This window comes from Podarcis vaucheri (assembly GCF_965113315.1).
Source record: "Podarcis vaucheri genome assembly, chromosome: 2".
Lineage (NCBI taxonomy): Eukaryota > Metazoa > Chordata > Lepidosauria > Squamata > Lacertidae > Podarcis > Podarcis vaucheri.
Window position 1 is genome coordinate 66,547,407 of NC_138760.1, and position 13,710 is coordinate 66,561,116.

General features: G+C 42.6%; 1 protein-coding gene and 1 long non-coding RNA gene across 2 annotated transcripts in view; one reads left to right on the plus strand and one right to left on the minus strand.

Annotated features, from left to right (window-relative positions):
• Positions 1-2,483, plus strand: part of LOC309525944 — a 97,318-nt gene extending 94,835 nt beyond the window's left edge. The window contains exon 3 of the long non-coding RNA XR_014216596.1: positions 2,288-2,483. This is a non-coding gene — a long non-coding RNA (uncharacterized lncRNA). The remainder of the gene's footprint in view (positions 1-2,287) is intronic.
• Positions 1-13,668, minus strand: part of ADAMTS2 (ADAM metallopeptidase with thrombospondin type 1 motif 2) — a 333,580-nt gene extending 319,912 nt beyond the window's left edge. The window contains exons 1-2 of the mRNA XM_082211476.1: positions 13,538-13,668; positions 12,784-12,868 (exon numbers count right to left, since the gene is read on the minus strand). Coding sequence (XP_082067602.1) covers positions 12,784-12,802 — 19 coding nt within the window. The 5' untranslated portion in view covers positions 12,803-12,868; positions 13,538-13,668. The remainder of the gene's footprint in view (positions 1-12,783; positions 12,869-13,537) is intronic.
• Positions 13,669-13,710: the final 42 nt, after the last annotated feature.

Here is a 13,710-nt window from a genome sequence, read left to right on the forward strand (position 1 = left end):
GGGTGGCGAACATAAGAGCTTGCCGGATCAGCCAATGGACCACCTAGTTCCCCCAACCTGTTCTCACAATGCCCAACCAGATGCCTACGGTAAATCCACAAGTGGGACCTGAGCGTAACAGAACCCTTTCTATCTGCGATTCCCAGCAATTGGCATTCGGAGGCACACTGGCTTCAAAGTGGAGGTAGGGCAAAACGATTGTCGCTAGTAGCTATTGATAGCCTTGTCCTCCTTGAATTTGTCTAACCCTCTTTTAAAGCCATCCAAGTTGGTGGCTAGAGAGTAGTGTGTCCATATTTTTAAAAGCACTACACAGCTAAAGGTGCAGGAGCTCTGTCCTCTTTTGAATCTGTCCACCTACCAGAGAACAGAGATAGTGAAGGAAATGGGGCTGGGGGTCCATTAAAGGAAACTAACATACTTTTGCACCATTACCAGTCATAAAATATTGGAGTTGCATCAGAGTCCTGTGACAGGCCACCATCTAAAGTAGGCAAGCCAGAGATGAGAAGGCAGGTTGTTTCTCTCTGCTGGAGATTATATTATTGCATTGAAAGGAGGGGAAAGCATAATTTGCAGACGTGGTAACACACATTAATTAAAGTGTTAGCAATAGAGTTAGCAATAGAAATATGCTGAGGATACTATTCATGGTGTGGTGCAATGACCAACCTTTTTTCTGGCAGGACTCCTGCGCCTTTAACATTAGGTGCTAGAGAAAGCTGCACCAGAATTTATCTCTGGCATGCTATTGCTCGAGGCACAAAGAACCTGCTCTTATTTAATAGCAAAGTAGAAAATAAAGGTTTGTAACAAAGTGAGCCAATGCCATCGGAACTTAAGGAGAAATGTGGTGTGGTGGCTGGTGCTTTGCCACAGCTTATGCTGCGGTATGTTAAGTGCTCTCCCACTTTAAAGCAACAATTCTGGGAATTAAAATACATAAATAAATATGCCTTTCATCTTTATAGGCAAAGGAAATACTAGTCTTTCAACAACCACCCTTTTTTGACAAAAAAGGGCAAAAAAGATCACAAAGAATCTCTGTAGCAAATTAGCAGCCTAAGTCTCCACAATCAAATGGAACATCCGAGCCAAGCCACTGAAACAGATTTTTTGTTCAGTTCTTTCTTTTCGTTGTTTAATTATACTTTTTCCAAAGCAAATAATAAAAGGCTGACTTGTACAATGGCATCTAAACCCTTTAGTATTTCCACTCTGTGCATTTCTCATTTATTTCTCCTTCCCACTGGCCGTGCTTCTCGCACTCTTTTTTCTTTGTAGAGCTTCCTGGCTGTCTGGGTTGTTTTTGAACAAAACCTTTTACATAAGGAGCTAAAGCGAGAACTAAGAAGAGAAGCAGTGAGCATCGTAACTCAACATTTAAACTTAAATCCGCTTAGCCCCAGTTCATAACTTGTGTCTTAATGAAGAATCACAGAGAAGGAAGCCTACCAGCCAGTGGCGTAGCGTGGGGGGTGCAGGGGGGGCCGGCCGCACCGGGCGCAACATCTGGTGGTTAGGGTTAGGGGGCGCAAATCCATGGGTTAGGGGGCGCAAATCCACGGGTTAGAGGGCGCAAATTACTTGCCTTGCCCCGGGTGCTGACAACCCACGTTACGCCACTGCTACCAGCTACTGTAGTGGCCAATGGTTCCCAAACTACCTCACATACCGGTACTTCACAATCCTCCTTCAAGGCCTTCCTCCCCACTCCATCTTTCAGGCATGGAGAAAGCCCCTACCACTCCCCTGCTGGCAGTACATTGCCTGGCTGTTTGGAGATTTCCTTGGCTGTGTCCACAGTAGGGAGCAAATGCATACATGGATCACAGATGGGCCATTATAAGAACAAAGCACCAAAGGGCTTGTGAGAGATGGTGAATGGGTAGACCCTCCCACCACAACAGATACTGCCACAGTTTAGAGTTGAAAGGTTAGGAGTGATGTCACCGAGATGGAAAGCGGCAAGCTCAAGAGAGAGGGACAACGTGAAGAGAGCTATGGCTGATGTCTTCTTGAATCCAACTCTGTGGTTATGGAAGAAGCAAGCCTTGATTAAATTCTAGCACTTACTGGTTCAAGGGATTTAGAGGAGTCTGGCACTCACAAAATCATAGGAATACTGTGAGCATGCCCTCAGCAACAACTAGTGGAAAAGGCAGACTGGTTCTTTTCCTTATGGGCTGATGGTGACAACCCAGAGATTGCATCTGATTGTCGGTTTTTAAAATAGATATCCAGTAAAAATGTAGCCTAAGCCTCTCTTGTCCTGCTTCTTCCCCAGACATCACCCATCATTATCTCCTCAAATACGCAAGCAAAAACAAACAAACCTCCTGTAGGTAAGGAGGAAGGATTGGTGTCAGGATAACGAGAAGACTTACATGGAAGAAGCTGTAGCTGCATCCTAGTTCACAACCACCGTTCTGTCAAAGAAGCCGACACAGACGCCAGCTTGTGACCTTACCACCCAAGTAGCAAGAAACAAAGGGTAATTGGTTCCATAATGTCTATTTTCACTTTGCTGCTTCTAATCTAGGCTCTTTAAGGCTATTTCCATAGTCAAGAGAATCCCTTTTATGTTTGAGGTTCCTCTTAGGGGCATATAAAAAAGATAAAAGCTATTGAATTTATCAAAGGGTGAGACAGGTGTAATTTTATAAAAATGAAGGTGGAAAATAATGAAGAGTGGCAATGCCCTCTCTGAAATGAAGGCTGAGATTTTCCTATCTCAGGTGAAACTTCTTTTTTTAAAAAAAAATTATTCTGCTATTTGAAAGTGAGAAAAGATCACTAATTAAATTGCCTGCCTGAAGTGGGCCAAGAAGGATACCTCCACTGAGTTGCTCTGTTTGCTTGAGAGTGAGAATAGTAATTGGTATCCAGCTGTTGAGATTCAATGTCGTGTCATCTTTTCATTTTCTCTTCATCCTATTAATTCCAGAACATTTTATACATTCCATTCCTTGGTTTCTGGAAATGTCTGCCTAGTCACTGTAACAATATTTTCTTGCAGTGCGTATGAATAACACACATCCCCCCCAAAAAAAAAACTTCACTTGAAGGTGGTTTGGCTCACTGAAGTGTGTAAGAAAGAACACAAGACCATAAAACTAACACAGGACACTGAAAATCATTTTCATTTGTTTTTCCAGAAAACATAAAAATCTCAGGGTTGAAGGTACTCATCTGACTAAGCCTTTGCTTTACGTGAACTGAATTTGTAAATAAAAAATAATGCCATTTATATTGTTGTACTTTATAAAATAGATTTTTTTAAAAAAATCAGGGTTTATCTGCTGCTTTAAAAAAAGTTTTGAGGATGAGAAATCAAAAGCTTCTGTATTGTTCACTTATTGTTCCAGCTTATACGCTGGTCAAATATAATAAAATAAGCAGAACTGATCCAGACCATCAGTTATTGTGGAAGACCTCATTATGCCAGGAACATCAGGATGTGGAGGCACTGGCCTGGTGTGTTATTGAAAATCACTGTCTGTCAAGCAAAACTATACACGAGAACCTCTGGCAAGCTGTTGAAATTCATGTTTTGCAAGCACTGAGCTGCACAAATGACTCAAGCAGAGGCATAAAATCTAATGGTGAATTTATAATCGACTTGAGACAGGGGAGAGGTGGGGGGTGCATTTGGAATAAGAACCTAGAAATCATTCCAAAGCTGATACACCTTCTCTTTGCAACAAAAGTATGTATGTCATTCTGATGCTACAAATTCATGCATTTTGAGGTACAGATACCTATTTATCTGGTGGAGAAGGGAGGACTCATGAGCCTCTGATAGGCAATGGGTGCTTTTTAGCAGCCACAGATTCATAGAGTTGGAAGGGACCCTGATGATCGTCTAGTCCAACCTCCTGCAATTCAGGAATATGCAGCTGTCCCTTACAGGGCTCAAACCTGCAACCTTGGTGTTATCGTGCACCTCTTTACCTTGGACTTTGGTGGTTAAGTTTTTTTGTTTTGTCTTATGGGGCCCACTTCTAACCACTAAACCACACTGACTTTTACAATGATCTCCATTCCAAGCCCTGTCCTAAAGCCGTCTAAGAATGAGAAGCAGGTGGAGATGGGATCCCTATCTGCTCATCAACAGCACCAATAAACCACAGCTGTAGGCTATGGTGGCCAGGATCAGAGCTGGAGTTGGGATTCTGGAAGCCAAGCAGAGGAATAGGGATGGGTTGCCAATGTTCTCATCCTAGCAGGGCCCCTGTGGGCTCCATAGCACAGGAACCCAGATCTCAGCAGTCCTTAAATCTAGTTAAAATCAATGGGACTGAAAGGTGCTGAAATTTGGATTGTGTCCGTACAGTTTCATCTTTATTTATTTTCCATCTTTGTGGTGTTTGAAATCATTTTAGGAATGTGCTTTGCATTTTCTTGGGTTAACAAAAATATTTAATTTTCTCCCGTAATTCACAACATGTTTATTTTGCATCAACGAAATCATGCTGAGTTCCTTATGAGGGCTATTTATGTCCTATTTAGACATTTTCATGGCTGCTAACCAAAGATGTGTCATTTTTTAAAAACTATTGCATTCAATTTGTGTGTTTAATCTATATTTATACCCCTTTCTTATCAAATACTTCAGGGCTTTATTAACTGTTACTACCTTTTAGGAAGCCAAAACAAAGAATACTTGACACCTCATGTTCCTCTGTACAATAGAAGCAAAGTTCAATGAATTGGGGAGAGAGGGAAACGCAGTAAGAGCTAAAACAAATAAACAAGCAAAGTAAAACACAAGACAAGGAGTGAAACAAAAAAAGAAACAACCACATCAGCAAAAACTAGTCCAAAGTATGCAAAAACAATTATAATTGATAACAGTTCTTCTTCCCTGAAGGGGAATTATCTCACCCAGAGGTGGGGAAGCTTTTTTCAGATCAAGGGCCACATTCCCTCATAGGCAACCTTCTGGGGGCCACAAGTCAGTGGTGGGCAGGTCCAGAGGCAAAAGTGGGTGCAGCAGAAAGCGTGACTCTGACCTTTGTACAATGAAAGCCAGAGGTCTTTACATTCACCCATGCCCCACCCATGCATTTCTCCATCCAGCCCAAGAGGAATTGTTACAGAGCAAGCATACATTCTAGCCAGACAACAGCACTCAAGGAGGGCCTAGGAACAGTCCCCAGGGGCCAGAAAGAGAGGCCTGGAGGGCCACTTTAGCCTTTAGGCCTGAGGCTCCCCACCCCAGCTGTAAATAGTTAGCCATTTCTTCCATTTTCTAGTAGACCTCTGAAAACTTTACACGTTACATACTTTGACCAGATGTATACACTTGTTTATTTTTAAAAGAAAGTCCCACTTGATCCAGTAGGACTTTCCAACAAGTAAACATGGCTGGAATCTGCCTGTTATTCTGGACTCGCTGCCATTGTGAATTGACAAGCAGCTTCTCCAGCCCAGACTAGGGCTCCTAAGCCTTATAACCACTCTTCTTTGTGTGCCTTCAACAGGCAGGCTCACACGCAGGCATTTAACAGATGAGGCTCTTACTCAGACAGAAAAAAGAGCACTGGGGGAAAGACTGTTGCCTACTACAGGCACAGGGAACTGTGGCCCTCTGCACAGTGTTGGTTTCTGCCGCAGCCAATGATCAGGGGTAATGGGAGCTGTAGTTCAACATATGAAGGAACACAGATCCTCCCTCCCTGGCCTGGATATTCTTATTTGTGATCCCAGAGGGAGCAATAAAATAAACAAATGAAAGGAGCAGCATTGGCTCCGTTACCTACAGACTGATGAAGCAGCATGGAAACATGGATTGCATCACAGCTGAAGTGGTGGGAGTGTGCATCTCTCAAGACTTATATCCAGGCAAGAAAAAGCTTCACCTGTTATATTTCTGTGTTGGAAAGACCCAGGAACTGTTTCAAAGGTGACAATTCTGTATCCACACAATCACTTCAAAGCATAGCAAAAGATCTCCCAGAGCTTGGCCTGGCAACCCTAGTAAAAACCCACGAATCTTTACTGTTTATAACCTTGTTGTTACCTGTAAGTAAGACATGTAATATGCGCTCCTTCCCTAATTTGGGGTGCTCCCTCAGGATGCTTTATTTTAAGGGCATTTGGCAACTGTAATTATTACTTCTTGATTACAAACTGTTGCCAAAACCACTTAGCTCTCTCTTTATAAATAGGGCTGGAACCCTGTCTAGACATTTCAGGCTACAGCTCCCACCATCCCTCACCATTGGTCGTGCTGTCTGAGGCTGATGAGAACTGGAATCCAACATCTGGAGAGCACAGGTTGAGGAAGGCTGCTCTACACACTTACCTGGGAGAACACCCCGTTGAATTGAACAGGACTTGATTCTGAACAGCTAGACGTGGGATTGCACTGTCAAAAGCAAATCTTGTGCATCCTACAGTTAGTGGCCTGGTTTACAAAAAGAGCTGAATCACCAAAAGCAAAACTGATCGGCGGCAGCTGGCAGATTGAAGTTCTCAGCAACTTTCAGTGGAACATCTCTCTGATTAGCGATAAACTTTGTACAGGAGAGAAGGTTTAGGTACCCCAGTATCAATCATTACATCTCTGGCAGTTCTATAAATGTCAGACAGGCTGCTGATTCATTTCCTAAAATGGCTTCCTCTGGTACAGCCAATGTCTCTGGAGATAATGACTTTAAAGGCTCCTTAGGTAAGCGATGACTAGTGTTTCTTTTAAGGTCAAAAAGCAAGATTCTCCCATAAATCATCAGGAGGCTTTTTTAAAAGTGAGAATTTAAGAGAAGTAGCAGAATTTATAGCATCCGTTGCTCCAGCCGCAGAGTAGTAGAAGGTGGAAGCATAAATAAAGTTGCCATATTTTGAAGAGCAAAAAAGAGGACACATTTGCCAACATCTACTTTTAACTATGGATCGCTTTGATGACTCTGCCGATGAAAAAGAGGACAAATAGCAACCCTACAAGCATTTGTGACCCCATTATTGGGCAAATGAAGAGAGGCCTTTTTGGAGTGAACGTGTGCCCACACCACTTCAGTGGCAGAAGAAAGACAGAAAAGCATGTTGGCCATTCTCTAACAAAACATGAGACATTAACTACTTCCAAATAAAATCACTGGGGGGGGGAATTGGGGTGTGTGGAAATTCCAGGTTTTCCTGTGTGCTTTATAATATCACTTCACTCCCGAATATAGTATCCCTTCCCAAATCTCATTAAGCAGTGTTTTCTTAATGTTTTAGCTTCCCAGTGAGCAGCACAGGAGTCTTGAGTAAAGCAGCTCCCCTTAGACAAATGTATCCATGTTTTCCCTCTGAGTCGAACTTCTCTGTTGTGGCTTCCTATAGAGTTGAGACTTATCACAACAGCACAGCACATTCAGCAGGGTTGCAATGAATGAGATGAGCTTTAAAAGGATTCAGTATCCATCTGCTTATTTTGCCTTAGCCAAGCAAATGCTTTGAGAGGACACATATTCTTGAACTGCTACTATATGGCAAGATAACGTACCAAATATGTGAGTTTCTTGATACTTGCAATTTGGAGCAAGCATCTGAAAATGTAGGGGGATATACTGTATATCTTCATAGCGTTAAGATTCTATTGGCTTCATTTAGTATTCCGCCTCCCCTTTTAAAAATAAATACTTTTTTTTTTACTCTTCTTCTTCTGTTAAATATTATTTATGAGGAAAATTAGAAGGAAGTGCATCCTATGTACTATATGGCGGGGAGTTAATGGTGAGCATTATTTTACTCCATTCTCTCCCTGTGAACTAAGAATGTGTCTTAATAAACTAGGGTTGTTTTTAGTAATCTCCTGAGATATGTCAGGGGAATTACCCTTTGAAAATGGTGTAGTTTTACTAAGCAGCTGTATAGTGGATTTGCTAGAGGTTTGAGCAAGTAAAGCCTATTCTGTGAAGTGCAGATTTCCAATATGAGTAAGGAAGTGCTACAGTGACATCTATTGGAAAGCACTATGATCCATCATTAGAGGAAACAGATTAATCCAATAATCTGTTTTGTTTGTCTGGAAGAATGTACAAGCCACTTGATCAAAGAATCCCTATGCAGCATACATAGAACAGTTTTTTAAAAAATATTAATATGTTTCTTGGTTTGCCATGAAAACCAGTGCTTTGTGAGTGGTAGGAAATGACTTTCTACTTCATGATACTTTTCATTGGGCTAATCTTTCACTGATGTTCACCACGGTAACACTAAATCCCGGTTGTCTGCACAAAAAGTTCTTCTGAGATGAAGTAATGCTATCCAGAGACCTGATGCCAAACTTTAGACAGGAATCAAGCATGGCATCCCAATTCAGTGAATTATAGAATGACTATACTGACGATACATTTTGCCAATAGTGGCTGACACAGGCAATGATGTGTGCTGTTGGGAAACCATGTAAGCAACGCCACCCTCTCCACACTGGCCACTAATACATCTGCTCCAGATGCGTGATAAAATTATCCATGAGACCTAAGATTCACAGAATGGTAAAGTTTGAAAGAAATACACAAAGCAGAAGGATAAAAGGTGAGATCCTGGGATACAGATCCTTTTTATCACCAGAGCAATCAACAACCAATGATGGGGTAAGGGTGAGAAGATGTAGATTGGGAAAATAATGAAGAGAAAATCTGAATTCTCTCCCCCCCCCTAACTGTTCTAATTTGGAGCCCCCGCTCCACTCGGAAAACAGCTTATAAATGAAACGGGGGGGGGGTCAGGGAGGTCTGATCACAGATTTCCAATGTAATGTATAGTTTGGTCCAAACTCATTTTCCTTCCCCAACAATTTGCCTCACCCACAGCCACTCAAGACATCAGTCACAGCTGTTGTCCAGCTTTAAAGCAGAACTTTTCATAAGAGCTTCTTGTGGACCTCAGGAAGGAAGGAATTTGCCCCAGTTCTTATTTTTCTGCATGACTACAATGTGTGCAGTTTCATTTAAGCCCCGAAACAAATTGGTGTGACCCAAGGAAGTATCTTATCGCAACCCTACAGTTCGTTGGCTGTTCCTTATAACAGTGCTACCTCGGGTTGCAGACGCTTCAGGTTACATACTCTTCAGGTTACAGACTCCGCTAACCCAGAAATGGTACCTCGGGTTAAGAACTTTGCTTCAGGATGAGAACAGAAATCGTGTGGTGGCGGCGCAGCGGCAGCAGGAGGCCCCATTAGCTAAAGTGGTACCTGAGGTTAAGAACAGTTTCAGGTTAAGAACGGACCTCCAGAACAAATTAATTTCTTAACCCGAGGTACCACTGTAGTATAGAAGATAACCATCCCCTGAGCAGAACAAACAAATAAATAAATGAGCACTTCGAAAAGGACATTCCATGTGAATGGAAGGCATCTTTGTGCAGCAACAAATTCCCCATCCTTTTGAAGCTTGGAGAATCCTGCAAGATATATAAACTTTTCTCTTCTAATCTGAAACTCTGAATCTTTCACTTCAGCAAGCCAGAATCTCAGGTGTCTGATTTTTGTGGTGGAAGTCTAAGTCTGCAGGAAGTAAGTTGGTTGTGTCATAGTCTGTCTCTCAGCATTTAGATGATTAAACGCCTTTCGTGTGCAAATTTTAATATCTGGAAAAGTTGTATAAAAATAGAGAGAAAGCAAAATCTCTAGGAAACCAGAACCAAGCCTTAAAGATGAAAGAGTAGCCAAATTGAAATTTATCTGAAGAGATACTTTTGACACTTTGAAGTTATGGTGAGCAAAAACAGTTAAGTACAAGCAGTTGTCACATTTTTGAACCAATCATTGAGAGAGGGGGGGAATCTAGGGAACTTTTATTGGGCTAACAATAGGTTCAGTAAGAAGAGAAGACTTTAAGATATCAGATCCGTAAATAAAAGTTAATATACACTGACTGGCCATGGAATGCCTGGGTGGAAGCCAGCTGAGCCTGTGGTTTATTCATTTTTGGGACCACACTGCAGTGTTGCCTCCATGTGCAGCCCATAGAAACCTTCCTATAGGAATGAATGGCAGCCATTCACATATACAGTGGTGCCTCGCAAGACGAAATTAATCCGTTCCGCGAGTCTCTTCGTCTTGCGGTTTTTTCGTCTTGCGAAGCACGGCTATTAGCGGCTTAGCGGCTTAAAGAAAAAGGAAACAAACTCGCAAGAACTCGCAAGACGTTTCGTCTTGCGAAGCAAGCCCATAGGGAAATTTGTCTTGCGGAACGACTCAAAAAACGGAAAACTCTTTCGTCTAGCGAGTTTTTTTGTCTTGCGAGGCATTCGTCTTGCGGGGCACCACTGTATCAGAGAAGGTAAGTAGATACATTAGGGTGGAGGGAGCTAAATCTGACCCTGTACTCACCATAGTAATCCCACTCTCTGGCACGAGGAACACAGTACTTCTTGGTCATGCTTGAATGCAGTGAAACTCAGGACCCAGCTTTTTAAAAACATTAGACTTTTATAACTTTCCTTTAAATAAAATTACCTTTACAGCCAAAAATTACCAATGAGAGGGGCCAACAGTGATGGTTTGCACTTGTCCATCAGTTTCCAGTGGAATAGCAATTACTATGAAAACTCCTCTATGAAGAAAGGTTGCAACATTTGGGGCTTTTCCACCTAGAGCAAGCAGTGGACTGGGACCTCCTGGTGGGTCTTGGGTCATTTTCAGGTGCCTGCCCCATGCCCTCCTTCACTTGCCTGCTCCTTCCCCTGGCCATGCCATAGCCTTTTGGTTGGACTGATGCCAGCACCAGCAACCCCTTGAATGCTTAATAAATGTTGGCAGAGATAGAGCAGTTTGTGGGGGCAAGAAGAAGAAAGGTAGGTCTCCCTCCTCTGAGGAGAAAGGGTAAGAGAAGGCATTGAATGAAATTTGAAAGAGAAAATATTTTTTATTAATAAAATGTATTTGTTATTAATAACAATGGTTATTAATAAAATGGTGTCAGTAAGGACCAGCTGCCAAACTCTGCCTCTCTCTCCTTATACAAGGACTATCAGGACTATCCAGGCAATGTTGGTTGATTGAGGACTGATGGAAGGAAACATTTCTTTACACAATGCATAATTAAACTATGGAATTTGCTCCCACATCATAAATTGTAGTTAGCTGAATGGCTTTAAAAGAGGATTCAACAACTTAATGGAGTTTAAGGTTATCCATGGATACTAGGAATGGTGGTTATACCTTTGCTGTGAGAGGCAGAATGCCTTTGAATACTATCTGCTGGGAATTACAAGTGAGGAGGGGCCTTTTGCACTCGGATCCTGCTTGCAGGCTTCCATAGGTATCTGGTAAGCCACTGTGAGAACAAGAACCTGGCTGAGATAGTTCTTTGGTGTCATCTGGCAGGACTCTTCATATGCTCTTACTACACATTGATGTGTTTTGTGACCATACAAAATATGTCTCTAAACTATATATATATACATACTGCCCAATGACAATAAAATCCACCATAAAAACGATAAATCTGCATAACATAGAACAGTATAAGAGAACAATAGAAAGATTTAACAAACTTAAAAGTTGTTTTTTCTAAAGGCAAGCAGTTAAAAATAAATTAGATGTGAATTAAAACACATAGAATCATGGAATTATAGAATTGGAAGGTACCCCAAGAGTCATCTCGCCCAACCCCCTGCAATAAGGGAATCTCAACACAGTCCCCCACCCAATTTAAAACCAGTTTGCAAACCTGCTTAGCTTTGCAAATGTGGTAGCAGTTTATTGGGAGGGACCTCTCTATTTTCTCATGGGACAACCTCATTTGGGGGGAAAATTCTTTTTTCATATAAACCTCTGGCTAAATGCATCCAAATGGTTAGAGCTTTTCTTTATTGCATTTCTGAAGGCTGAGATGCGACTGACGAGTGCCTCAACGTGTGTCCGAGGACTGCCCTTGAGGTTTTTTCTGGTGATCTTCAGCAACATTTGACACCCCACCCAGCTCCCATGCTGCCTTCCCAAAGCTGGGTAACCAAGGTGCTGGTCTTTGGGAAGGAGGTGTGAGGGCTCTGACAGGGTCCTAGAGTCCTCTCTATCCTTCCCAAAGCCTAGTTAGCACCTTCCCAGCTTTGGGAAACAATGGGGAGCTCTAGGACCCTGTCAAAACCTCGTGCCTCCTTCCCAAAGCCCTGTGCCTCACTTACCAGGCTTTGGGAAAGCAGAATTAAGGGCTGGGGTGCCTCAGATTTGGGCCTCAACACTCCCCCCCCCCCCCCGTGACTAGGCAGTGTGCAGCCTGCATGTTCTGTATTGAAGCACTCTTGCAGCCCACTTGGTATGAAATGTTAGACTGTCCTGGACTAGCCCCTTCATCCAGGTAGATGAGAACATTGTAGTGGTATGAGTATGGTCCACCCACAGAGTCAATTACATAGAAACCTCAGTGCCTTTTTGTTTAGGTTTCAGCAGAGGACACATGAAAGGCATTGAAATCTAATGCTTCACAGCTTTATTGCTTGGTCATTGATTGGTGGCCTGCGAGTCATTAAGGGTTCAACCACAGAATCCATTGCAATATTTTATTGCAAACCCCTCCACTCTTTGTTCTTGTTTCCAAAATGAGTACAGTACGGTAGTTCCCTAGACAGTGTAATTTACCAGATCAACCCACTAGGTGGCAGTGAAAGCTCATAGTTCATGATACCGTGCTTGGAACAGCACTGAAGTCCAAGCTAAGCTCCCATGCCAGCAATTTATTCAGCCTTCATCCTGATTTGCTTGCACAAAGCTTACCCCAGTGATTAGACTACCTCTAGTCTTTACTGAGCATTTATCCTGATTTGTTTGCAGGGTACAGTACTTACATGTCTTCCTGTTAATCATTCATTCATCCTACTCTTTTCAGTGCATTTTCCTGTCACTTTCCTAATTGCACTTTCTTTAAAGTCCCTTTAAAGAAAAAAGCAGTTTTGTTATGCTAGTGGTCACTTCCAGATGCCTTGTTTACTGAACATTCATTCAACATGCATGGAGAATAAATGACATTTGACTATTTATTGAGTGATCCTTCTGATTTGTTTGCAAAAAATGCTATGCCAAGCAATTCTTAACCCACACTTCCCATTCCATTTTCTGGGCACTTCCCTTATTTCATCAAGTTCGAACTTGGGGGGGAAGGGGGTTTATTTTGCAAGATCTCCAAATCAGTGTTAACTGTGCAGCCTGAATTTGCCAGTGTGTGAGTGAATCCTGTCCGAAAACAGCAAGCGTCTGGAAGTGTCCGCTTTAATTGCACAAACTTTCTGGTATGTGCTTGAATCCGTCCCGCAAAATATATCATTTCAAGACTGGTTATGGCCTTTCATTCTGATGCTTTTTAAAGAGCATCAGAGGGAGAGATCCATCCCAAACGGAAAGCTTCCAACTTGGGAAGCTTTTCTTACTAGATGCATGCTGGGGGCAAAGGGCAGAAGTTATTTCACCCAGCCTTTCTTGGGTCTGGGCCTTTGGAGACGGTGTTACACTGGATGGACCTTGACCTGGTCAGCCCTCAAGCTAGTTCTTATCTCTAGAAAAACAACTTTTGTCCACCCCGCCCTTTGCTCAGAAGCTGCCCACCTGGAAGCTTGCAAGCTTTTAAAATCAGGTCGGTGGGACTCCTGGCTTTCCCTAAGCAAAAGCAGCAACCCCAGACCCTGCTCTTCCGCGAGTCGACTCGGAAAAGCAAGTTTCCCTCAGTCCCAGGTGAGTGCAGGGTTGCGGCCTGACAGCGCGGGAATCCCATGTTAAAC